At 37.4% G+C, this 26,846-nt stretch overlaps 1 protein-coding gene across 1 annotated transcript in view; it reads left to right on the forward strand.

The window, feature by feature from the left end:
- Positions 1-3,451: 3,451 nt before the first annotated feature.
- The window catches only part of CNTNAP2 (contactin associated protein 2), a 1,656,810-nt gene continuing 1,633,415 nt past the window's right edge, over positions 3,452-26,846 (forward strand). Inside the window, exon 1 of the mRNA XM_052638430.1 lies at positions 3,452-3,557. Within this exon, the coding sequence (XP_052494390.1) occupies positions 3,452-3,557 (106 nt within the window). The remainder of the gene's footprint in view (positions 3,558-26,846) is intronic.

A 26,846-nucleotide genomic window follows, 5' to 3' on the forward strand; every position in this document is an offset into this window, starting at 1 on the left:
TAGATATAGTCCACTTTTTAAATCCATTCATCCGTCAGTGAACTTAGCTGTTTGCACATATCAGCTATAATGAGCAGTGCCTCAGTGAACATGGGGATAGCAATATCTCTATGAGATCCTGATTCCTAATTCTTTTGGATAAAAATTCAGTTAATGCAAGATGAATAAGTTCTAGAATTCTGCTACACAACATTTTATATATAGATAAAAATATTGTACAAATAAAATTTTGTTAGGATGATTACCACAGTGATAAAAAAATAAATAAACTGAAGGCAATACAAACAAGATCACTGGGAAACACCAGGGAGAAGATACAGAATATTGACAACAGAATCATGGCAAAGTTGAGAGAATAAAAAAAGTCAAAGACACTGGGAAAAAGACTCAGCAAATTGTGTTCGTTCTCTGCTTTTGATGAAGTAGTGAGTCATGGCCTTACCAGGATCTGAAGATGTGATACTTGCTCGTGCTGAGCGCTTTGCTTGAACATTTGAAACCTGCAACGACAGTACGAGAGAACTACTGTTATCCCCATTTCTTTTGTGAAGAAAGTGAGATACGCAGATGCTAATAAATTCATCAGGTTAATTGATGCTAATAAAGGGTCAAGCTAAAGGCAACGCAGAGGAAGTTAGCCTGACTCGTGAGCCCCGGTGCTCCACCGCTGTGCTGTATTGCCTCCCAGGAAATACTGGAGTTGAAAGAATGATTCAAATGTACAGAATGAGGCATAGTGGCACTGATGGCCAGAAGAAAAATGAAATATTTCTTCGAAAGAAATAGCTGATTACAAACTATAGTAGCATAAATTCTTCAGAAACTAGATCATATGAGTAAAAGCACAGACAAATAATGACTCATACCATTATGACTTTTCTGAATTACTTAAATTAATTATAACTTCTTAGGAAATATATTTTGGACGCTGTGTTTAGCCGCTCAGTTGTGTCTGACTCTTTGTGACCCTGTGGACTGCAGCCTGCCAAGCTCCGCTGTCCATGGGATTCTCCAGGCAAGAATACTAGAGTGGGTTGCCGTCCCCTCCTCCAGGGGATCTTTCCAACCCAGGGCTCCCTCATTGCAAGCAGGTTCTTTACTGTCTGAGCCATCAGAAAAGGCCATATTTTGGATAATTGTTTTTAAATTTTCTTCTTGATATGTTAAAGAAAACCAGTAGAGGGAGCTTTTAGCCATGAGTTTGTACTCCATTAAGAAAAGAACTAATCAAAATGTGAGGAAAAATAAAACAATCCAAAATATGATATTTATCTGAAATCGTAAAGAACCAATAATATGAGCTAGGATTTTTGCTTCTGGCAAGTTACCTTATGAAACAATTGTGAGGCATTTTTGGCTGCTCACTACTTGCCCGTTGTTATGTTGTCTGTTATGAGCTATATAGGACAGCTGTATAGATAAGGGCCTAGACATGACTGACATGTATTTCACATGAGAAAAGTTTTTTTTTTTTTAATATATAAGAGCTACATAGTGGGTTAATACATTGTATACGTGGTAGAGTGTCATCAATAAACATGACAGAGGAGATAAGCAAACAAGTTAAAAAGCCCAGAGCATGTTCCTAAAAGGCCAAAGGATGTGGATCCATGGTGAGGAGCCTGAATATTGTTTTCAATGAAGAAAATATCGTGAGCAAAATCTGATGTTGACCTGAGCCTGGAGGGAAGGAAATCATACATGAATAACCAAAGGTCAAGGTTAATCTGGAAAACGAAACAAAAGTCTCATCAGATGGTGAGCGCTGTCCAGGTGCTGAAAGTGGAGCTGTAGATGGTAGGAAATCAGAACACACTCTGTATATACTAGGATAGCAACAGGGATGGGGAAGATATGGGTCTGGGGAGGATGGGATTGGAGGATGCTTAGGAAGTAGAAGAGACTGAAAGAAATCCAAGAGGAGGCAATAGAATAATCGAGGCGTGAAGCGATTAACTTAGCGAGATGTGTTGACCTGTTTTGCAAACCATATAATAAACTCTCCTTACTGAACAACTGTTATAGAGCATAGTGATGATAATAGCAGTAATAATTATGTGCTTTCACTCTCATGCTTTTCCTTTTAGATTGTGTTTAAAAAAAAATAAGTGGAAGCTTGCTTTGGCAGTGCTCCAATGAGCCAGTTTGTGGAATTTTTGTCCATCTGCCTTCTTTCATGGTTTCCTGATAGCTTAGTTTGCAGTCTTTCTTCTTCTTCTTCTATATATTTATTTCTTGAGAACATAAATGATAATATTTATTTATTTAAAGTGGAAGATCCCCTAGAGAAGGGAATAGCTACCCACCCCAGTATTCTTGCCTGGGAAACCCCATGGATGAGGAGCCTGCAGGCTACAGTCCATAAGGTCGCAAAGAGTTGGACAGGGCTAAAGCAACTTAGCACAGCAGCTAGATGGAATGAGGATAGATGCCCAGCATCAGTTCCCATATTCCTAAGCCTTCTTCTTTGGAAGCACTTTTGCCGGGTCCCCTTATGACGACCCACCACCAGCATATGGACCCTCAGTTCTCCTGATTCACGAAGGAATAGACAAGATGAATCCGCTCATAAGGTTCATATACATAACTAATGGAAAATTGTGAGGGTAGAAATAGAACTCGGGGTCATCAGTGCCAGACAGAAGAGTAATATTGAACTACTCTAAAGTTTGAAGTAGAAGGTGGCCCTGTTAAGTGGACGCTTTAGGAAACTTGGTGTGGGGGAGCTCTTAGAGTGGCCTTGAGAGAGAAAGATTAGCAGTAGAGAGAGAAACCAGAAACCAGTCACATAAATGTGAATTAATTTCACTGGAAGTGAAGAAGAGTTGAATAGATAAAGACAGAACAATAAAAACTGTTGATTTGCTAGATATAAAAATGGAGGAAAAGATGACTGATACATAGAGTTGAAATGACTAGTGCGGTAAATGAAAATATTCAGGAAGAGAGCTAATATGAAGCTGAGAACTGTGTGTTTATTTTATGTACACTGATTTTCAGCCCTAGGAGAAGTATTGACCAATGCACAAATATTTTAAAGACATTACCAATATTCCCATACTATGATGGTTTAGGTCCCATAAAGGACATTGAAATTCTGAAAGTTAAATTGCTTTCATCTTTTAAAAAATATAGAATTCAATAGAAATTACATAATTTTTGCAGGAAAATATTTTACTGAAGATAGCAAAAAAACTTTTTTTTTCCTTCAAACATTTGCATTGAAACCCTGATAGGTATTTCCTGCCACTTCTTTTTTGTAATCTGAAATCCAGAGTTAACTTTGGTACATCAGTCAATATGCTATCAACTCTGACATAGTGGAATTGATTAGTGAAGAGCAGTGCTTGTGAATTAGAATTAGTATGTCCCCTTTTTATTTTTATAGGGAAAGCATGTCAGAGTTCAGAGAAAATACAAGTAGGTATTATATGACAAGGGACTTGACAAGATGGCTCACGTGCCTCCTTTAAAACTAAACCATCGGTGGACTGCAATGGAAGAAGTTGTGGATGCCTATTTTTCTGAACTTGACATGATGGCCTTATTCACCAGGGGTATTTGTCATCCTCAGAATGTTTATAAACATCTTGTTATTACACCCTGGTGATTAGATCAAGTCATACATGTATATGTGTGTATATATTTTTGTCTTTAGCTCAAAAAAAAAAAAAAGAAAAATCACTCTTCTTAGAAGGACATTTTGGAAACTCCATTGTAATTCACTATTTTCTTTGCAATCCCTGCCTATGCAGTGAAATTTTATTTTAACATGTGTCTTAAGCATATATCTGAAAATCATAAGCATGTATGGCACAAGCCTCTGGATAAGTTTGCATGAATGGAATTGTAATATGACAATATGGGGCCTTCACTTAGTAGCACTAATGAATGATGTTTATAAAGGAGATCTAATATTTTTAAACACTATGTCATAGGGTACAATAGGAATAAACAAGCCAACCATAAGTCAAGACTGAAAAAGAAGCATTCTGGGAAATAATACTTCAGCATTAACTTGTGGGAATAATTGCAAATGTTTTTACTTAAATTTGCAAGGGTTTAGGAAAAGTTTTCTTTTTTAAGTGAACAGTTTTCTCAATCAAATATATATTTAATTTTAAATTCCATTTTAATAAGAATCTTGACAAGCTGGTTAAATATCAAATGAGTAAATTTAAATATATATGAATATCCTCAATGAAGTAAACCTTATTTAAAGAGAGAATCTGAAAGACCTCCATTTTCAAGCCTTCTTTCACTATTTAAAATTAGTAGAAAGACTGGAAACTGATTCTAGCTCACTTACTTTTTTCATTTAATTAGAAAATCTTTACCAAGTAGTTTTTATGTACTTGGCATTGTACTGGAGATTTTATGATGGCAAAGTTTCAAGGAGCAAATTACTTTTATTGGTATACCTGCATTGCCTGAAAATGGAATTGTTAAGAGAAAACTCTTAAAATGCCACAACTTTTCCTGGACGTTTAGTGTAGTTTACCTAGACCTCGCAGGTTGGAACTCCCCTCATCTTAAACACAAATCCAGTAGAACACATGGCTGTTTCAAGTTTTTGTCTTGGTGGTAAACTTACTTCCTATCTTGGTGGTAAACATATTTCCAGAGGAACCCGGTTACATGACTGAATTCAATGAAGCAGGCTTTGATATCCAGTGGCCTCTGTATTAACACAGCTTTAGACAGACACTTTTCCCTAAAAACCTATAGCTCAAGTAAAGCCTTAGTCCAACTTTTCCTACCTTTGTAACTGAGGGCTGGGAAGAATGTGTCCTCTGTAGAAATAATACTTGGGTTTTATGAGGTTTTATATTGATGTGGTTACTGTGTGTGTATGTTTTACAATCAAGTTGTAAATATGCAACTTTCTTTTCTAATCCCTTTTCTGTTAGAACAAATTTGGAATTTCAAGGTTGCTTGCTCTAGGGCATTCTAAGTCAGAGTAACTGAGAACACTCATTTTTTTAATTTCTTTTTTTTATTGAAGTAGAGTTGATTTATAATACTATATTAGTTTCAAGTGTACAGCAAAATGATGCACTTATGCTTTTCAGATTATATTCCATTATAGACTATTACAAGATATCGAATATAATTCCCAGCGCTATACAATAGATTATTTTTGCTTATCTACTTGATGTATAGCAGTTTGTATCTGTGAATTCGATACTTCTAATTTGTACCCCCCTCCCTCTCCCTTTTGGTAGCCATAAATTTATTTTCTGTGTCTGTGAGACTGTATTTTGAAGAGCATAGAGACATTAAAAGAATCATGCTATCATGTTCTTCAAAAAGAATGACTAATACATAACTAATTTATGTACACAATAACAATATCAAGGTTCTGATGGAGTACCAAATTTTCACTTTATTTAGAATCATGGCCAGTGCTTGGTACAGAGTTAGTATTTATGCAAGCATTATGATGATGCTACAGCTGTCCTGAGCTCCGTCATGTCTGACTCTTTGCGACAGCATGGACTGTAGCCCACTGGGCTCCTATGTCCATGAGATTTCCCAGGAAAGAATACTAGAGTGGGTGGCCATTTCCTCCTCCAAGGGATCTTCCCAACCCAGGGATTAAACCCACATCTCCTGTATTGGCAAGCAAGTTCTTTAGAACTGAGCAACCCAGGAAGCCCAAGCATTATTATAAGAGCTTTGAATTTATTATCTCCTTTTATCCTGACAGTAGCACTATAAAATTAGTATTATTTTTTCCAGAAAAAGAAACTAAGGCAATGGAGTATTAAGTGACCTGCCCAATGCCACAAATCAATAAGTGACTAAAAGTGAAAGTCACTCAGTTGTGCCTCTTTGTGACCCCATGGCCTATATAGTCCATGGAATTCTCCAGGCCAGAATAATAGAGTGGGTAGCCTTTTCCTTCTCCAGGGGAGCTTCCCAACCCAGGGATCATCCAGATCTCCCAAACTGCAGGTGGATTCTTTACCAGCTGAACCACAAGGGAAGCCCAAGAATACTGGAGTGGGTAGCCTACCCCTTCTCCCATGGATGTTTGCAACCCAAGATCAAACCAGGGTCTCTTGCACAGGTGGATTCTTTTACCAACTGAGCTATCAGGAAGGCCCACTGATAGAAGTTACTGAACTAAGATTTAAACAAAGACTGCACAAAATGGAGATTAGCATTTTTTAAGTTCATTAAGAGCAACATTTGCCATTGGCAGATAAGGTTTCCCATCATGAAAGAAGAGAAACCAGAGTTTATACACAGTCTGTGCATTGTGCCATCCACTAAATAGCAGAGGATGCATGGATCTTGGAAAGGACTCGTTAATCAAACAGATGTGGCTTCAATAATTATAAAATGTCTTCATTAAGCACTGGCAGTAATTCATTACAATATCTTCTCCAGCCTTTGCCTATGATCAAGTGTAGAATATCTTCTCATTAGGATAATGGGGTTCAATAAAAGAGTGTTCCATCATTCCCCCTAAGAGACCAGAGTGGAACTTTTTGCTAACGATTATCATTTAGTGATTCATTTTATCTTTTTCAGATCTTGTTAATTCATTATTGTACAAGGTTAATTCTTCATGCATTTAGATTTTGATCTTGACAAAACGCATTGGTCATAAAAGTTAACTTTGTAAAAGAAATTAAGACAGTTTAAATTCATGTTGGGGACATAATGAGTAGAAATAAGAAAAGTGTTTTGTTTTTTTTAATTTGCTAACCCAGATATCTGTTAATTAAACCATGGCTTATATATTTTAAAAGAAATTGCCGGGGACATTTGATGTATATTAGCAGTAGAGAAACAGAGATAGAGAATAGACTTATTTTTTCCAATAATTTTTGTGGCAAGTATGACCAAATTAATAATATCTGAGTTTTACATATATTCATCAATAATATAATCTGTTATTCAGCTCACTCTTTCATATCATAGTTATCTCTATAATAAAAAAACCATTTAAAATATACAAATATATAATAAAAATATAATAAAATCATTATAATTATAGTAGATCCATCATAAGATTGCAAAATAGAGAAATGAGGCCCCTATTGAAATTTCACACATAATTTTTCCAACCAAAGTTAGTAATAACTATTTCTTCTTTTCATTATTTTTCCCCCATGACATATTCATTTTCTAAAATTTTACCTACCGGTAATTATAGTTAACTCACAACTTCTGTCCCTGTTTCTATTAACCATGAGATCAAAGTACTTTCCAATCATATTCTTAATGATTATAATTTTAATGACTCTACTATTTTATTAAGAAAATGAAATTATATAATATAGCTATATGCATACAGTTGATAATTGTACCATTTCAAATATTTTTGCTATTATAAATAACCAACCAAGAAGTTATGACCACTCTAGACAGCATATTAAAAAGCAGAGACATTATTTTGTCAACAAAAGTCTGTCTAGTCAAGGAGATCCAACAGGCCATCCTAAAGGAAATCAGTCCTGGGTGTTCATTGGAAGGACTGATTTTGAAGCTGAAATTCCAATATTTTGGCCACCTGATGCAAAGAACTGACTCATTTGAAAAGACCCTGATGTTGGGAAAGATTGAAGGCAGGAGGAGAAGGGGACGACAGAGGGTGAGATGGTTGGATTGCATCACCTGACTCAATGGACATGAGTCTGGGTAAAGTCCGAGAGTTGGTGATGGACAGGGAGGCCTGGAGTGCTGTGGTTCATGGGATCACAAAGAGTTGGACATGACATAGCAACTGAGCTGACTGACTGACTGATAAATAACCATGCAACAACATCCTTTTGATAGGATATTTTCCCCATATTTAGGATTATTTCTGTTGAAAATAATCCCGAGAAATGGATTTATTGAATCAAAGAATATGAATATGTCTGAAGCTCCTGACATGGAGTATCTGAATGCTTAGGGAACATATTTTATGCATCTATGTAGCTTTGACACCTGGCATAGTACCTAATGTCCTCATTCCTCACATTTTAAAGATGTTAAAATGTTGGGAATAGAATATATATGTGGCTGTTTTACCTGCATGGCTGTCTAATAATAATCCATTGTACTTAAATAGTTTTTAGTGAACTTTCACACATATAATCTGATCTGAAACAAAGAAACACAAGGTAGATAGTTTGATCATCCCTTTACAGAGGAAAAAAGGGAGCCTTGGAAAGGGCGTTGTAGTTTCATTATACTCTGTCTCTATGTGTATTTATCCTTTTGAGAAAGTATTTGAAATAAGTTTTCTTTTTCATTTCAGTGAATCCTTGTTTTTATCCTTTGGGGAAAACAATCTATACTTATTGGAAGTTTTTTTTCTCTTTTTTAATAATCTGGAGTACATATCACTAATTACCACCATGAAATGTTTACACATGCTTCAAGCAAAAATAATATTACCATTTTTAAAGACTCATTTTATATGTCAAAATAGAAATAAAGATCAAAATAACACATTGAAATTTGTGTTAATATAAGTTGAGGCATTTTTTCTTTCTTTTTTTTATGAGTTATTTGAGACTAGTACTACATACTGATTCTTCTGAATGTAGATTCTTAGAAATTTGTCCTGGAAAGTTCTAACATAATGATTTAAGATAAAACAAAACCACAAATGGTGTTCTAACTTTATAAGTGTAGGGAATTTAATATAAATTTGACAGAACTGTTTTTTTCAACTTTATATATTTGATAATACCTGGTGGTACTAGTAGTAAAGAACCCGCCTCCCAATGGAGACACGAGAGACTTGGGTTTGATCCCTGGGTGGGGAAGATCCCCTGGAGAGGGGCATGGCAACCCACTCCAGTATTCTTGCCTGGAGAATCCCATGGATAGAGGAGCCTGGCAGGCTATAGTTCATAGGGTCGCAAAGAATTGGACACCACTAAAGCGCCTTAGCATACAGAAAGAGAACATATTCATTTTATTTCTTCCCTTCTATTTTCTTTTTCTTTTTCCTTTCTTTCTTAACCCTAGAAATTGTCATTCTGAAATCAGCAGTGAGATTATTGAAATCCGGAGAGTAAATAAAGTAGGTTGTTCAACTCTATATAGCTTTTAGGTATAATTGCTGGAATTTCAGACCCAGTTTTGTTCCCCTCAAATGTGAATTCTTCTCACTAAAGAAAAAGGCAATTAAAAAGGTGATGATGGTACAAATTTTAAGGCCATTGATTATAGTTATACTAAAGTGTGATTTTTTGCATAGCCTGAGTCACCTGTCACCAGTTTGAACTACAAAATTTGCTGAAGATTTAACTCAATATAATGACAACATTTAGGATGTAATGAAACATTTTTAATGGAATTGTTCAGCAATGACTCATTTTTTAAAAAGTAAAATTTTTGGAAAAATGGAGATTAAATGGCCTTCCATCGAGAAGGGCGGAGAATTTCTATTCAAGGTGAGAGAGGGACTAACTGATTTCTAAGATATAAACAGTTCGTGACTTTGTTGTTCTTAAATAGATAGGCCTCTGGCTTGTGGTCTTAGCAGTGTATGTTCAGCAAGCCTATACTTCAGCCATTTAACTATAAATCACCTGTAGTTTGTTTCAAAGCTGTTGAACCTCCTTTAAATTTTAATATATTCTCTTGCTAAATATATTATGTAGTGAGGGCAGACAATATATCAAGTATTATGCTGCTACTGCTAAGTCACTTCAGTTGTGTCCAACTATGTGTGACCCCAGAGACGGCAGCCCACCAGGCTCCCCCGCCCCTGGGATTCTCCAGGCAAGAACACTGGAGTGGGTTGCCATTACCTTCTCCAATGCATGAAAGTGAAAAGGGAAAGGGAAGTCGCTCAGTCGTGTCCGACTCTTCGCGACCCCATGGACTGCCCCCCACCAGGCTCCTCCGTCCATGGGATTTTCCAGGCAAGAGTGCTGGAGTGGGGGGCCATCGCCTTCTCCGATCAAGCATTATGAGGGGTGTCTATTCCTCTCTTCTTAATATCTATCTATATCAAGTATATACACTTAACATATATGTGCTATTTATAGACTCATATATACACGCATGTATTCTTTATATGTGTATATATATCTACCAATACATACACACGTGTGTGTGCTTATTTGTATCTTTATTAAGCCTAAAAACAACTGTCTCTTGTATGGAAGTGAAAGTGAAAGTTGCTCAGTCGTGTCCTACTCTTTGTGACCCCATGGAATTCTCCAGGCTAGATTACAGGCCAATTATACTGTCTCTCGTATAACTGATACAAAGGGCTTTACTCTTAACAATTTGATTATATTACAGTTAGTTAAACTAGTGTTAGGTTTTACTTTTTTGTCATCAGCTTCATTGATATTCAGCATCTTCTATGGTATAAACAAAACAAAGTCTGGTCATAACAGAAAGCAAAAAGTGGCCATCCATGAAACTTAGTCATTAGAACATCTTCTGTTTCTCCCATGAGAGAGCTAAAATACTCCCCAAAAAGACATGATAGAGGCCTGAATAAAAGAAGCTATGGAGAAAGGCCTGAGTAAAGGATGGACTGCCATGCTCTTAGTCGCTCAGTCGTGTCTGACTCTGTGTGACCCCATTGACTGTAGCCCACCAGGCCCCGCTGTCCATGGGGATTCTCTAGGCAAGAATACTGGAGTGGGTTGCCATGCCCTCTTCCAGGGGATCTTCCCAACCCAGGGACTAAACCCAGGTCTCCCAAATTGCAGGTGCATTCTTTACCATCTGAGCCACCAGGGCAGCCCAAAGGATTAAGAAGATTTGCTAAATTAGAAAAAAAAGTAATTGAATTTCATAAATATTTATATGTAGAATATGGATTTCAAACAGGGGTTATAGTGTTGATTCCTCAATATCTGAAGGATCAGTTTTCATGCCATTTTCCATCACTGACAGAAAGATGTTGGAGTGACAATTATTTCTGTAGCTTCTAATTTACCCTGTATTTCACCTGACTGATTCCATGGCTTGTTCTCAAAGACAGACAATAATCTGGTTGGTGGGTAGAGTGATGAAAGGTATAGTTTCATGGTGTTTGAAAATGACCCACAAGTTACCTTTCTGTTTTCTCAGATACACTCCCACGTCTATGAGGTCCTGGACCTTGTAAATGGTCCTCCTCACCTGTTAATATCAAGATGTACCTAGTAGTATAAGGCAAAGGATCACCATGCTACAATTGAATGATCAAATCTTGGCCCAGTTCAGTTCAGTTCAGTCGCTCAGTCGTGTCCGACTCTTTGCGACCCCGTGAATCGCAGCACGCCAGGCCTCCCTGTCCATCACCAACTCCTGGAGTTCACTCAGACTCACGTCCATCCAGTCAGTGATGCCATCCAGCCATCTCATCCTCGGTCATCCCCTTCTCCTCCTGCCCCCAATCCCTCCCAGCAGCACAGTCTTTTCCAATGAGTCAACTCTTCGCATGAGGTGGCCAAAGTACTGGAGCTTCAGCTTTAGCATCATTCCTTCCAAAGAAATCCCAAGAAATACAAATTCTATGGTCTTTATGCAGATTCCATTTTATTCTCATATTTGAAATTTCAAGCATCTGCTTTCCCACTGGTTCCAGCCCCACCTGACTTTCCTCCCTTATTATTAGAGACTGAATCCTTTGAGATGTGCTCATATTCTCTCCTCTCTGGCCTCACATCTTCAGTTGCTCATTATACAATTATTGATTTTAATTTTGACTCTATGATTGTTTCAGTGAAAAGAGACAACCTTGACTCATTGGATTGGTCCTATGCTTGAACTCTTAGTCCTTGCTTTTAGTCACTGCCTTTCTAAAGGTTTCAGTGTTACAATGGCCCTGGTGAACAGGTTGCAACTGCCAATCTAACTTTTGGTCAAGGTTTTCTCTTTTCTCTCCAAATATAAAATGCCACAATATTTAAATTAACCTCAGTAACATTTCATTGAAATTAATATTTAACTCATTTTTTACTGCTGACTACAGGGAGGTGGCACAGGTAGAAATTTATACTGTTCTTATATCTTTTCTGTTATTTTACATGACTCACTTAAGCATATAGCTTAGTAAATATATTGCTTGAGAAATTAAGAAACAGGAATCTGTCATTTTTTTCCATGAAAATTTAAGTATTTATATAGAGGTTAATTGCATATTATAGTTTCCTGAACTATGAGAACAGTGCTGATAGAAATAAACAGGAAAATTATAAAGTACTTTTACTCATTCTTTCCCTTTTATTTTCAAAAGAATATGTTTTCTAATAACATAGGATAATGAAATTTTATATATGTTTTCTTGGAACAATATTTTATAATAATAAAATGGTGCTTGGATGATTATGTGGTACTATCTTAAGGAATGTTAATAGTGTAGAAAAAATAATTTTATTGCCCAGACATATAATAAATTTGACAAGCAACCTGAAGAATGCTTTAACATTAATATATGCTAATTAATAAAAATAGCCTAAACTTTAATTTTAGCCTAACATTATCCTTATGTGGGAACAGCATATAATTACAGATTACTTACTATAAAGTACTTTGTAAGTTATCTACATAACTTGAAATTTGGAATGTTACATGGAAATTAAATATATATACATGCACACACTTTAATAGACTCCAAGTCAGGTAACTTTCTGGGTCTCTGTTTCCAAATAGTAAGTGCATGTTTTAGACTAAATGATTCCTAAGTTTTCCCAGGTATAGCATGGATATAAATGTATGTCTCTAGTTTTTTAATTTAATTATTTCAGTGAGATGGGGCTGCTCCCTAGTTGTGCTGCAAGTGTTTCTCATTGTGGTGACTTCTCTTGTCACTGAGCACAGACTCTAGAGCACATGAACTTCAGTAGGTGCAACTCCTGGGCTCAGAGCACAGGCTCAGTACTCATGGCACGCAGGCTTAGTCGCTCCGCAGCTAGTGGGATCTTCCCAGATCAGGGGTCTGCCTTGGCAGGCTGATTCCTTATCACTGAACCACCAGGGAAGCCCTAGGTTTCTAGTTTTAAAGAAACTGCTGAGTCCTCAATTTGATCACACTCTCTGATACCCCCCCCCCCCCATACATACACAATTGGTATTTCCAGTTATCCATGAACTCATCTCCAATTCTTGATTAAATCTAGATGTTAAAGGTTGAATCTAGATGAAAATTGCAAAGTGAATGGAAAGTCAGTGAGTCTCACTGGACTGGTCTCTTTACAACCAGAGGTCATTGTGGGGTCCACAGAGTTGCTTTTCATGTTGCAAGTTGTGTACAAATTATCTGACCAACGTTCATCGTGCTTGATCAAGTAGATCTATATAAATTCTACTGTCATTGACACGAAAGGTTTGGGGGCATTGTTAGGTAATACAAAATTTTTTATTTTTCAATAAAGATGTTTTTATGTGTATAACTGTATGCTAATTTTTAAAGACAGAAATCTGTAAGTTATGTGGGACAGGAAAAGTTGTCATAGCGTAAATACTTGACTCAGCTGTGAATAGTATTCACACAGTGATGTAAATATTGAATGCTGATATCATGGCAAGTGTGATTAGTAAGATGTGGGGTAATAGACAAAAAGGAGATTTATGTGTGGTGGGGTGAAGGAGGAATGAGAGAAAACTAAACCTTCATCTTTCATAGTGGGGAGTCCATAGATATTTAAGATAGAAAAGTTAGTGTATAACAATCTATGTGTGTCTTAGTCTCTCAGTCCTATCTGACTCTTTGTGATCCCATGGACTCTACCTCCTGCCAGGCTCCTCTGTCCATGGTATTTTCCAAGCAAGAGTACTGGTGTGGGTTGCTGTTCCCTTCTCCAGGGGATCTTCCCGACCCAGGGATCTAACCTGAATCTCTTATGTCTCCTGAATTGGTAGGCAGGTTCTTTACCACTATCGCTATCTGGAAAGCCCATAACAATCTAAGCATGTTATTTAATTAAGGAAATAGAGGAAAATTCCAAAAGAGGCCTATAAAAAAGATGAAAACAACTGTTCTTTTTAAGGTAGGATCCCTGAAGGTCTATAAGCTATATGTAAACATGTGATTCGAATAAGATATGTTTTTAAAACACATTATGATAGTTTCTATCTTATTTTCTAAAATTTTCCAGTGCACCTATTGGCACATACTTCTTTAAGTCAAATCAGATTTCAGGAATAAAATTAACAATAGATCAGAGGAAGTCTCCTTATATTTCACTGTGGGACCTTTCATTTTAAAAGCATATTATGACTCTTTTTTTGTTATTGTATATTTGTTTAATTCCATGAAATTTAAAATGCTATAGGAATGACTTTTAACACTCTAGACCCAATTGTGTAAAATTTAGATTTAAAAAAATCAAAGCATATAGAAATCATGTTGAACTTCATCTCTTATACATTACTAGAACAACATTGCTTCCTTAGAGAATATACAAGTAAAAATTGATTTCTTTAAAAATAATTTTCTCAAATATTATCTTGATCCTCAAACCAGTTTCAACCTAGTTTATCACTGAAAGTTTTCATCTTACCAATAGTTAACAGCTCTCCTGAATTTTTCTCAGCCATCCTTTTACCATCTGGTGCTACTTTTAATTTAATCTGTAATACTGAAAGTTGTGTTTAGGATGGGTATGATACAGGGTGAAATTCAATGGAGGTCCAACTGTTTGGAATCTTTATAAAAATTCAGTCTACAAAATCTTTTTTAAATGTATAAGCTTAATAATTTATTTTTAGGTTATTATGTGAGAAAAATCAGCTGTGTCTACATTAATTCCTGATTTTTCTGTGAACATATAGATACAATAGATACATAGATACCAGAGCTTCCCTGATAGCTCAGCTGGTAAAGAATCTGCCCGTAATGCAGGTAACCTGGGTTTGATCCCTGCTGTTGGGAAGATCCCCTGGAGAAGGGAACAGCTCCCCATTCCAGTATTCTGGCCTGGAGAATTCCAAGGACTGTATAGTCCATGGGGTTGCAAAGAGTTTGACAGGACTGAGCGAACTTCCACTTTCATTTTCATAGATACATTATGTACAAACAGATCTAGTGGGAGATAAACTGGTGGTATGGTAATAGGCTCCCCTGCCTCCAGCCAATACCTGATTTTATTCTTCTTGAAGTTTAATATCTCTATTTTCATGTTTCTTTCTTCTCTTTCATCCCAATCACCCATGAAAGCTTGCATTCAAAGCCTACTTTCTCAGGACCTGATAATACTTCCCAATGATATTTGTCCCAGAAACATTTTAATTTTAGTAGGAATCAAATTCTGAAGGAAAATGGATAAAACCCTGAGACAAACAGATGTGTTAATATGTAGAATTAAGCCTCCAATAAACAATTAAAGGAGCAAAGTAAGGTTAAAACATGTTTCCCCTCCAAGAAGAAAAGTGAAAGTGAAAGTCGCTTAGTCATGTCTGACTCTTTGTGACCCCATGGACTCTATAGTCCATGGAATTCTCCAGGCCAGAATGCTGGAGTGGATAGCCTTTCCCTTCTCCAAACTCAGGGATTGAACTCAGGTCTCCTGCATTGCAGGCGGATTCTTTATCAGCTGAGCCACAAGGGAAGCCGAAGAAGAAAACAGGATGTCAACTAAATACATTTTGATTTATCCTTTATTGCAGTGTTTGCTATCCTTGGAAAGAGGGATAAAAATGCACACAACTGACTACAGTTTGTCGTACGCACAATCACAGCTTTTATCCAATGAGAAAGAAAATTAAATAATGCATACTGCGTCTACCTGACCACAATAGTTACACTGACCTTGACAGAGTTATCTCCGTGTGCTACTTCTATTGCTGTGCCATTGAGCCAAGCAGTGTCTCTGCAGGTCTTTTCAGAATTCTTGGACCAAAAGTGTAGCAGATACAGGCAGGGGTTAGGAAAGAGATGCTATTTATTCTGCCTGTATGGTTCTGGATAGAAAAATACTTTTTAGGTGATCTGTTTCTAAGAAGTGCAATTTTCAGGAAACCACACACCGTATTCTCAAAATTATTTTCCATTCTCTCCCTCGAAACTTACTCTAATCATCTCAAAGTAAAGGATTATTCTCAATGGCAACAACAAGAAATGCTGCTGCTCACATTAAATTTGCTTTTAGTCCAAGAGAAAACTACTGCAAATTTCACGAAGATAGTCTTTTCTCCATTATACCTGGATTATGTACCCAATTTATAGATGGAGTAAACCCTAGAATACACTCTTCTGGAGTATTTTGGGGTGGCATTCTCCTGCAGTAGGGTTGAGCCTAGCATAACTAGGGTTGGGGCTAGTTGGAGATGTAATTGGAGTTTGTGTCTGTAAACCCCACAAGCTCCCATCCTAAGAGATAGGAATTAACAGATATATGTTTGATCATCCAGCAAACATATATCTAGCATTGGTGTTATGAGAGGTGTGAAAACTGAGATCAATCAGACACAGTGGAGAGTATCTGCAATCTATCTGAAATTATATCTTGAATGAGGACAGACTGTAAGCATATGTGTACATATATGTGCTCTTTTAAATCCAGAAAAAATACTTTCCACATGACCAATGGTGACACTGAAAACTAAATAGTTATTGGAGTACAGTGGCATTTACAGATATCAGAAAACTTAAATCAAAGGGGAACATTGCTCTGCCCTGAATATAGGATGTTCATACTTTGTAAATTGCTGTCACCTCCAGGGTAGCCTGTCAAGTGCATTTTCATATTATGTTTCAAATAACACTCACCAATAACTGGAACTTAGAAAAATGTACAAATGTACACATTCTTTTTCTGAACAATAAGAAATACGGAATGTCAAGTGAAGACCTAACAACAAACACAGAATTCCAATCTTTTCAGGTTAGCTTGTGACATTGAGTCAGAAAACATATCAAGGCAGTATAACTGTGCAGAGTGCATCTGTAAACTGATTTGTTGAAGCATTCAGTAATAAACTGCTATTTATGGGAGACTCAGCTATAGATATTCCTGCAGTTATTATAGAAAAGACTCCTGTCCTGTGGAGTCTCCAGTGCAGATGAGCAGCTGTGGTTCCATAATACAGGTTTATTTGCTTTGAGGTGGTGCATTTCTCAAAAGAGAATATGCTTAGTAAAGATTAAGAAATAATTAGGAACATGAATGAGGCTTCCCAGGTGGCGCTAGTGGTAAAGAACCCCCCTGCCAATGCAGGAGACGCAGGTTCAATCCCTGGGTCAGGAAGATATCCAGGAGGAGGGCGTGGCCATCCACTCCAGTATTCTGGCCTGGAGAAGCCCATGGACAGAGGAGACTGGCAAGCCACACTCCACAGGGTCACAGAGTCAGACACAGCTGAAGTAACTTATTTTCATGCATGCACACATGAATATGAATAGAAAGCGGGCAGCTAGCGGAAGAAATTCTCAGAAGACAGTGGTTGACATGCATTTTCTTCCAAATTAACCATCAATTTGCAAGTCTAGAGTCTAAGGTCTCAGTGGATTTTCTATTTTAAAAAAATAGGTGAAAAGAATACTGTGATCTACTCCAACGTTTACGCAATGGAGGGCAAGCACCAATTAAATATTTTCAACTACCTGCAAAAACTAACTGTATGTCTTTATATTCCTAACTGTACTCTCATATTTTAAGATGAATTCATCATAGGAAATCTGAAAACTATCAAAGAGTCAACTCTAATTTTGTTTACTCAGTTATATTAGAAACTAGTATTTGTATGTGACTTTAAAGTTTAAAAATCATCTTCTTGTGTATCATTTCATAGAACTCTCCACTAACCTACTGATATGCTTGTGTTGAGTTAGAAACTCAGTCATGTCTGATTCTTTGCGATTCCATGCACTGTAGCATGCCAGGTTCCTCTGTCCATTGACTTCTCCAGGCAAGAATACTAGAGTGGGTTGCCATTCCCTTTTCCAGGGGATCTTCCCAACCCAGGGATTGAACCCGGGTATCCCTCACTGCAGACAGATTCTATACGGTCTGAGCCACCATGACTCATAGTGATATGCTTGGGTGATATTGTCTTCTAGGTAGAATTAGTTGTTCCACCCCTATGCACCCACATCGCTTTCTTGAAACATTTATATCTCTATACCAGGGCTTCCCTGGTAGCTCAGGTGGTAGAGAATCCACGTGCAATGCAGGAGACCTGGGTTTGATCCCTGCTGTTGGGAAGATCCCCTGGAGAAGGGCATGGCTCCCCACTCCAGTACTCTTGCCTGGAGAGTTCCACGGACAGAGGCGCCTGGCAGGCCACAGTCCATGGGGTTGGTTGCAGAATTGGGCACGACTGAGCGACTCAACACCAGCACTAGCACTAGAGCGCTGTATGACGTAATAGAATCCAGGAATGTCAGCCGTGAAAGGGGCCCTGAGGATTGTATGTCCAATACTTCCTGTTTCGCAGATGGAGAAATTGAGATTCAGTGTGGATATGTGGCTTGCTCAAGATGGTTGGAGACTGAATAGCAATTAGAACTTGGGTTTTCTATATTCAGGTTTGGAGGCCAGCTTTTGGAAAAATGTAGGTGTATTGGGAAAACAATATGATTGTTTGCTTGAGACTGAAGCCATCTCTCCATCATGACAGTCATGAATATATATATGTCACATTTATTTATTGTTGCTATGGTTCTGTGTCATTTCAGAATGTAAAACCAACACCTTTCCCCACATCTCTATAGCTGCATGAACTTCAGCAGTGCAGAATTCTGTGAATCGGGTTGTCTCTGTTTCCTATTTATTTCTGATCACAGTGTTTCTCAAGATGCATTTTCTTTTTCCATCTGAAATTCATACTTTGGGAACCTCCTCTCTAAAGATGCTTAAAAACCAAACAGTGTTTCTTTTTTGGTAACTTTCCCTGTACTTTACTCTGCAATTTCTCTGTTTAGAAACCTTTAATTGTGCCCTGTTCCCTTCTGCAGAAGATTGAAAATTAGCTGCTTAGTTTTCAAGGCGCAACATACTACTTACTTTCAATTCCTCTTCCTTACCATTTTCCCAAACACATTTAGCATAGTAATCAAACTATACTTTTTGTAACCTCTAATTAATCTCATTTTCTGGGCCTTTGCTTGCTTGTGGTTTCTCTTTCTTTTTCCCTGTGAAAGGTGGAAGATCTCATTTTAACTCTTAAATATTCTTAAAGTTGTAGGGCTTCTCTTCTCAAGTCCAGCAGGTTGCATAAAGAATGAGAGAGATGAAATATCTTCTCCCAGGACTGGGACTCCACAGTCTGGCTGGGCTCTGCTCCCTGTTGGCCTATAGTTGACTTTCTTTTGGATTCTTTCTTCCTGACCTGGATTTTCTAGACTTGACTCCATCCTGTCCTTTACGTAAGACCAGAGTCATGCTTAGATCCCATCTGCTTATCTCAAAAACCTCCTGATGGTGCTCCTAGTGAAGTAGCACCATCCATTGCCATTTGTGACTGGGAATGGTGGCAAAAAATGATCCAGTCTCCTTTCCTGACTGTATCCATCTAAAATGAGTGCACATCTTCCTGTGTGTATTTGAAAAGAATTCCTGTGTTTCCATTTTCTTTACATTTGATATAGATTTTGCCTTTTCATTGTTGTTGTTTAGTCGCTAAATCATGTCCACCTCTGTGTGACCCCATGGACTGCAGCATACTAGGCTCCCTTGTCCTTCACTATCTCCAGAAATTGGCTCAAACTCATGTCCATTGAGTTGGTGATGCTACCCAAGCATTTCATAGAAGCCTTCTGAGAAAAAAAAAAAAAAGCTATCTGTTTAGAATTTAACCATTATCAAATATATATATATATATATATTATATATATATATATATATATATAATATATATATATAAAAGCAGGCAGCTTTCTTTGAAATAGAATGCATTCCTGGATATCAATATAATATCTTTTTCTGTTTAGATTTGTCCTAAGTTCAAAGAACATTTCCTTAGTAGTGGCATACAAAACTCTCATTCAAGGGGCCTGGTTCTGAGAGGGAGGACCAGTGGTGACATTAAAAGTATTCCTTCCTAAAAATAGGGAAATTTGCATTTGCTGACAGCCAGAGGCATTATAAAGGACAAGACAAAAAATGTTATAAGAAGAAAGAAAGAAAGGTCCATCAGAAATGGAATGGACAGGCATTCATGCACAGCTGTTTGTATGTGCGTGCTAAGTTGCTTCAGTCTTGTCCGACTCTTTGTGACCCTAGGGGCTGTCACATACCAGACTCCTCTGTCCAAAGGATTCTCCAGGCAATAAGACTGGAGTGGGTTGCCGTGCCTTCCTCCAAGGCATCTTCCCAACCCAGGGATCAAATCTGTGTCTCCTGCATGGACAGGGGGATTCTTTACCACCGAACCACCTGGTACATGCTGAATAAATCTTACTCAACAGCAAAGCACCCCAGTGAAAGAGATGGATGTTTACAATTTAATGTGTAGATGTAAAATCAAGTGCTGGATGGTTTTGTCTCAAATAAGGTCACTGAGAATCTGAAGGGTCTTGAGGAAATTTTATATATGCTATATTCTTGGCTTTCTGATTCCTAGTTAAGTGAACTTTATTGCTTCAACGAATGAAATGCAGAACCCATGACTGGTATTTTAGTTAAAAGCCTAACTTTTAACTAAAGGTATAATCTTCACATATGTTCTTAAATGATTCAGACATCTTGTTTTATTAAATGATTTAAGCAAATGAGTCCAATAGCATATATTATAGCCTTTACTTGATGAAAGAGTTCACACTGTACTGTCATTCAGAAAAGAAATCTCAGTAATTTTTACCTCTCTTTTTTCTATTACTTCACACATCCTGTAAAACCAAGCCAGTCATCTTCGGAAATATCTTTTGCATCTTTCCCCTCTTGTAAGCCCACTGCCACTGGCTTCTGTTCATCTGTGTGCCACTTCAGATTTTCAATGTTGTAATATTCTTGTCATTTTCAGAACATACCTTCTAGTCTGTTTTACCCTACTATCAAAGTTTTCTTGCTTTTTAAAATAGAGCTATTATTGGATCATATCACTACCCTATTAAGCAAATCATTTCAGTGGTTTCTCAAGGTTCATGAAATATAACCCACATTTTTAGCATGGAATTCACCAGCCTGTGAAATCTGGGATAAAGGATACCTAGATTTAAACATAATAGGCACCCAGTGAACATTTGTTGAAAGAATAATTGAGAACAAGCAAATAGGAATGAACAAATGAGATTTTGCAACACAATTTGGCCTCAGCATCCTTATGCAGATAAATCCCTCTGTGAATTCAGTGATTGCTACCCTCTGTACCATCTGCCGTTCATTCATTCTGGGCACTGATCACTGTTCCATGTGCTGGGAACACAGACACGAAGAAAACAATCCTCAGTTTCATCCGTGAGGATGAACAACTCACGGTGGAGTCACCATTAAACAAGAAAATGCACAGATGAGTACATGATTCCTGTTTGTCAGCATTGCTACTAAGGAAAGGAAGTGGGTTCTCTGAGAAAGGGAGGCAGACTGAATTTAGCTTGAGGTATGGTGGAGCTGGAGAAGGTCTCTTCCTGGCATTTGATTGAAAATGTGATGTTACCCAAGTGGAAATTGGGAGAAGAGTGTGTTAGGAGCTGCAGTAAGTTGTTGGGGTTGTTTTTGTTTTATGTAAGATTCTGCTAGTTATTCCTTCTTAGAGTCACTAGGCATTCCCATAACCCTTACCCTAACCCTAACCCTTACCCTAAAACCTTAGCCCTTTTTGTAATACTGATACTGATGTGCTTGTCTGAAATGTTTTTCTCTTCTATTTTCTATCTAATGCATTTTTTTCTTATCCTCCCACTTTTATGTTTAAGTATTAAAACATCAAACTGTCACTACCCCTTACAAAAACCCATATTTTGGTATCTATAATAGCTTTTTCATATTGCTAAAAGTTGTGAGCACTCAACATGTCCTTCAGTAGGTAAATGGATAAACTGTGATACATCCAGGCAATGAAATATCATTTAGCACTAAAAAGAAGTGAGCTCTCAAGCTGTGAAAAGACATGAAGGAAATGTCAACACATGCTGCCAAGTGAAAGAGGTCAATCCAAAATGACTTCATTCCATGTAATCCCAACTGTATGACATTCTGGAAAAGGGAAAACTATAGAGACGGTAAACAAAATTAGTGGTTTTTAGGGTTAGGGTTTGGGAGATGAACAGATATAGAAAAGGGTATTTTTAGGGCAGAAAGATTACTCTATGATACTATAATGATGGATCTTCCCAAGTGGCTCACTGGTAAAAGAATCTACCTCACCAGTGCAGGAGACACGAGAGACACAGTCCAATTCCTAGGTCAGGAAGATCCCTTGGAGTAGGACATGGCAACCCACTCCAGTATGCTTGTATGGAAAATTCTACAGACAGAGGAGCCTGGCAGGCTACAGTCCATGGGGTCTCAAAGAGTCATATATGACTGAGCATGCATGCACTCTAATGCTGGATATATGTCATCATAATTAGTTCAGGTTCATCATGCATATGATGCAAAGAGTGAATCCTAAGATAAAGCATGAATTTGGGGTGATTATAATGGGTCAGTGTATATTCAACACTGGTAAAAAATGTAACATTCTATGAGTGATGTTGATAATGGCAAAGGCGATGCATGTGTTGGGATATGAGATGTATGTGAAACCTCTGTACCACCCTCTCAATTTAGTTCTAAACATAAAAATGCTCTAAAAACTTGTCTTATAAAAGTACATTAAACCATTGACATTAAACTTTCACTGTTTTTGTAATAAATATGGTTGCTACTGTTCAGTCGCTAAGTCATGTCAGACTCTTTGCCACCCCATGGATTGCAACACATCAGGCTTCCCTGTCCTCCACTATCTCTTGGAGTTTGCTCAAACTCATGTCCATTGAGTTAGTGATACTATCCAACCATCTCATCCTCTGTTGCCCCTATTTCTTCTCCTGCCTCAGTATTTCCCAGGATCAGGGTCTTTTCAAATGAGTCAGTTCTTCACATCAGGTGGTCAAAGTATTGGAGCTTCAGCTTGAGCATCAGTCCTTCCAATGAATATTCAGGGTTGATTTCCTTTAGGATTGATTGGTTTGATCTCCTGGCAGTCCAAGGGACTCTCAAGCATCTTCTCCAACACTACAGCTCAAAAGCATCAATTCTTCAGTGCTCAGCTTTCTTTATTGTCCAACTCTCACATCTGCACGTGGCTACTGGAAAAAACATAGTTTTGACTGTATGAAATTTTGTTGGCAAAATGATCTCTCTGCTTTTTAATTTGTTGTCTAGGTTTGTTATAGCTTACCTTCCAAGGAGCAAGCATCTTTTAGTTTCATGGTTACAGTCACCATCTGCAGTGATTTTGGAGTCCAAGAAAATAAAATCTACCACTGTTTCCATTGTTTCCCCATCTATTTGCCATGAAATGATGAGACCAGATGCCATGATTGTAGTTTTTTGAACGTTGAGTTTTAAGCCAGCTTTTTCCCTCTCCTCTTTCACCCTCATCAAGAGGCTCTTTAGTTCCTCCTTGCTTCCTGCCATTAGAGTGTTATAATCTGCATATTTTAGCTTATTGATGTTTCTCGTGGCAATCTTGATTCCAGCTTGTGACTCATGCAGCCCAGCATTCACATAATGTACTCTGCATATAAATGTGTATATAAAATTAGGATTATATTACAAATACTGTTTCATGGCCCATTTTCCATTACCTTAGCATACCATAAATACATGTTGATTAACTGAACCTTCTCTGACAGCTTTTCTTTATTGACTGTCTGGTGCTCCACTGTCCACTTTGGACCAATCAAGTTCATGATCAAATCCGATGTAACTTGAGTCAGGAACACTGGAGGAGGTTTAAATAATGCCCTTTGGTTAATTAATTAAGAGTGGCAGTGGGTTAAATAATCTAGGATATAGACTTGATTGTCAATAAATACATTGCTTTTGATCAGTGAATACTCTCTTTGAGTTAACAAGTAAAGGAAACTAGATCGAGTCAGAAATCTAGTCGTTTACCAGTGGACCAACAAATTGCAATCTAGAAGAGTCTTGTCCATAGGAAGATTACCAATGACAGCTAGAAGTGGCCTAAGGTTCATTTAGTTGTACTACAGTTGACCTTGGCACTCTTCAAATTACTGTTTTATTAAAAAATTTTTGGTAGCTCTGCCTCCTCATGAGCCTATAGAATATAAGTTAAGGAAAAAAAAAAAAAAGACCATGTTCACCCTTATTTTAGAGATTAAATCCTTAGTTGATGCTACTTTTGAATACCGTTTCCTTTTTAGCATGAAATAATATAAATAAAATTTTCAAAACTTTTTCTATATTGTACAAAAGGTGAACATTGATTTTTATTGTTTGGTGGGACAGAATTTATTTCTCTGAAATTAAAAAGATTGACTTAGAGGAAAAAAAGCTTCTTTTTTATTCTCACAAATCTGTTTTTTTTTCTTTCCTAGTATATAACAGTTTTGTAGATAATTTGAAACTGATTAATCTGTTAAACCATCTGTCAGAAATGTGCTGCAGCTGTTAAATGTCCAGCAAAATTTGAACTGCAATTCTTGAGTAATTCACCCATGGTATGTGCAGAGCAGACAATTTCCTGTTTGATTTACAACTATGATTCTTGCAAACATGGCTGATTCTCTAGCTATATTTTCTTAAATGTCTTGTGAATGTAGCTATTAGACTGAAAAAAAAATGGAAAAAATTTGATCTGATTTTTTTAAGATGATAACATTGAATCTGTTCATTAACAGATGCTACTATACCGATTGTGTTCAATATTTCTCAAAGGATGTGAAGATCCCTACCATGTGTTATATTTTCCATATACTGAGAATGTAGCAAACTCCCCTTCCTTCAGAACAGATCACCATATAGCAGGGAGATCAACATACAACCAAATACTTATCACACTGTGTTTTCAAAGATATTGGAGGAAAGTAGAAATACCAAATTCTTATTTTCTTTTGCAAACAAAGCAAACAAAAGGGGTTTTGAAAGGGTACTCTCAGAAGAGTCAGTAGCTTTGTCTCTTACAAAATTCACTGCTGGAGCCAAGATATTTTAAAAATTCTAAAGGCATGTACTGATGATGTAGAAAAATCCTCAGGATAATACAAAGGTTCAAATGACAAATCATTTTAAGTTGATAAAGATCAGAGAGATGATCTTACTTACGTGGGATATAGTGAGGAAGCTGTACACGTAACATTATGGGATAAAGCCAACTCTTTTTGCACAAGCAATTTTTTTTAATGGGAAAATGCAAAAATGTCCATTAGATAAAGTAAATACATCTCAGTTGCCAAAACCTAGGAACTATTTTGCCCTGCTCATATTTAGATGGATTTATTACTTATCATTGTCAGAAATGCACTAATGCAACAGCCTTGTATGGTATTCGTGCTGCATGCCAGATTCTTAGGGCCTGGGAATACAGACTCAACAGGACAGGCACATGCCCTGATCCCAGGCAATTCGGAAAAGTAATAAACATTTTTAAGAGATAAACAATCCGAATTATTTTATTTTCATTTTTTAAACTAATACAACATTGTTAATCAACTATACTCCAATATAATATAAAAAGTTAAAAACAGCCTACCTAACAAAAGTAATTTTTTAAAGGAAAGTTTGATAAAACTTGTTTGTGTGTGCTTAGTCATTCGATTGTGTCCAACTCTTTGTGACCGCATGGACTGTAGCCCCCCCCAGGGTCCTCTGTCTAAGGGATTTCCCAGGCAAGAATATTGGAGTGGGCTGCCATTTCCTAGTTCAGGGTATCTTCCCTTCCCAAGGATTGAACCCTTATCTCCTGTGTCACCTACCTTGGCAGGCAGATTCTTTACCACTGAACCACCTGGGAGTTTGGTGGAATTTGCCTGTGAACTATATAGGGCCTGAAGTTTTCTTTGTGAGATTTTAAGCTGCTGATTCAGTTTCTGTAATGGCTATGGCATTACTGAACAAACTGTTTGATTTCTTTTTTGAGTCAAATTTGATAAAGTTATATTTTTCTAAGAATTTACTCATTTTGTATGATTATTGTAAAAAGAGAATATCACTGATGCTATGAACAAAATAAAACAGTGCCATCAAATACCAAGTAATGTCTGGAGAATATGAAGCTGGAAGTTGAGTTGGTGAATTTAGATACTGGCCAGAGAAAGAGTGGGCTGGTATTTGAGTTGGGGGCAGTCTGGAAAGGATCTGCCTTCTTTAGAGCTGATGAAGAGAATTCCAGCCAGGAGGCAGGGAGAGGAAGAGGCACTTTATCAGGAATGTGCTTGGTGTGTCTGAAAAAGAGAAAGGAAAGTGAAACTGGAGCTTAGCGACTCAGAGGAGAAGAGTGAAATAAGATAACTCCAGAGATCATTCAGAGCCAAGCCATCACAGGCTCTGCTGGAGTTAGGGTTCCATACTCAATGCAAGGGGAAGCCCTCAGGAACAAGCGCCAGGAATAATCTGATCTGCTTTTTAAAAGATCCATCAGGCAAGTACATAGAAAATGGATTTTGAAGGGATAAAGGTTGAAGGGAAATAAGTGCCCAATAAGTATTTATTACATGCATAAATGGAGTAAATTTGATGTACTGTGCTGAACATTATTTTTATTGGATGTAGGCATATAAGCTGAAATGCTGATCCTGTCTGATTTTCTCTGAGAACACCTATTTAAAACTGCAGGTGTCTCTTCCTTTTAGTTGAAAGATATGGGTCTGTTGTGGACAGAAGACCTTAAAATTGCTGCATGATAGAGGGGGCGTCACATCAGGTAAATTCCTGGGATCAAAATGGGAAGTGGTAAGAAAAATCTGGGCTTCCCTGGTGACTCAGCAGTAAAGCACCCACCGGCAATGCAGGAGACATGGGCTGGATCCCTACATTGGGAAGATCCACTGGAGAAGA

Source organism: Budorcas taxicolor, chromosome 4 (genome assembly GCF_023091745.1).
Source record: "Budorcas taxicolor isolate Tak-1 chromosome 4, Takin1.1, whole genome shotgun sequence".
NCBI classification, from domain to species: domain Eukaryota; kingdom Metazoa; phylum Chordata; class Mammalia; order Artiodactyla; family Bovidae; genus Budorcas; species Budorcas taxicolor.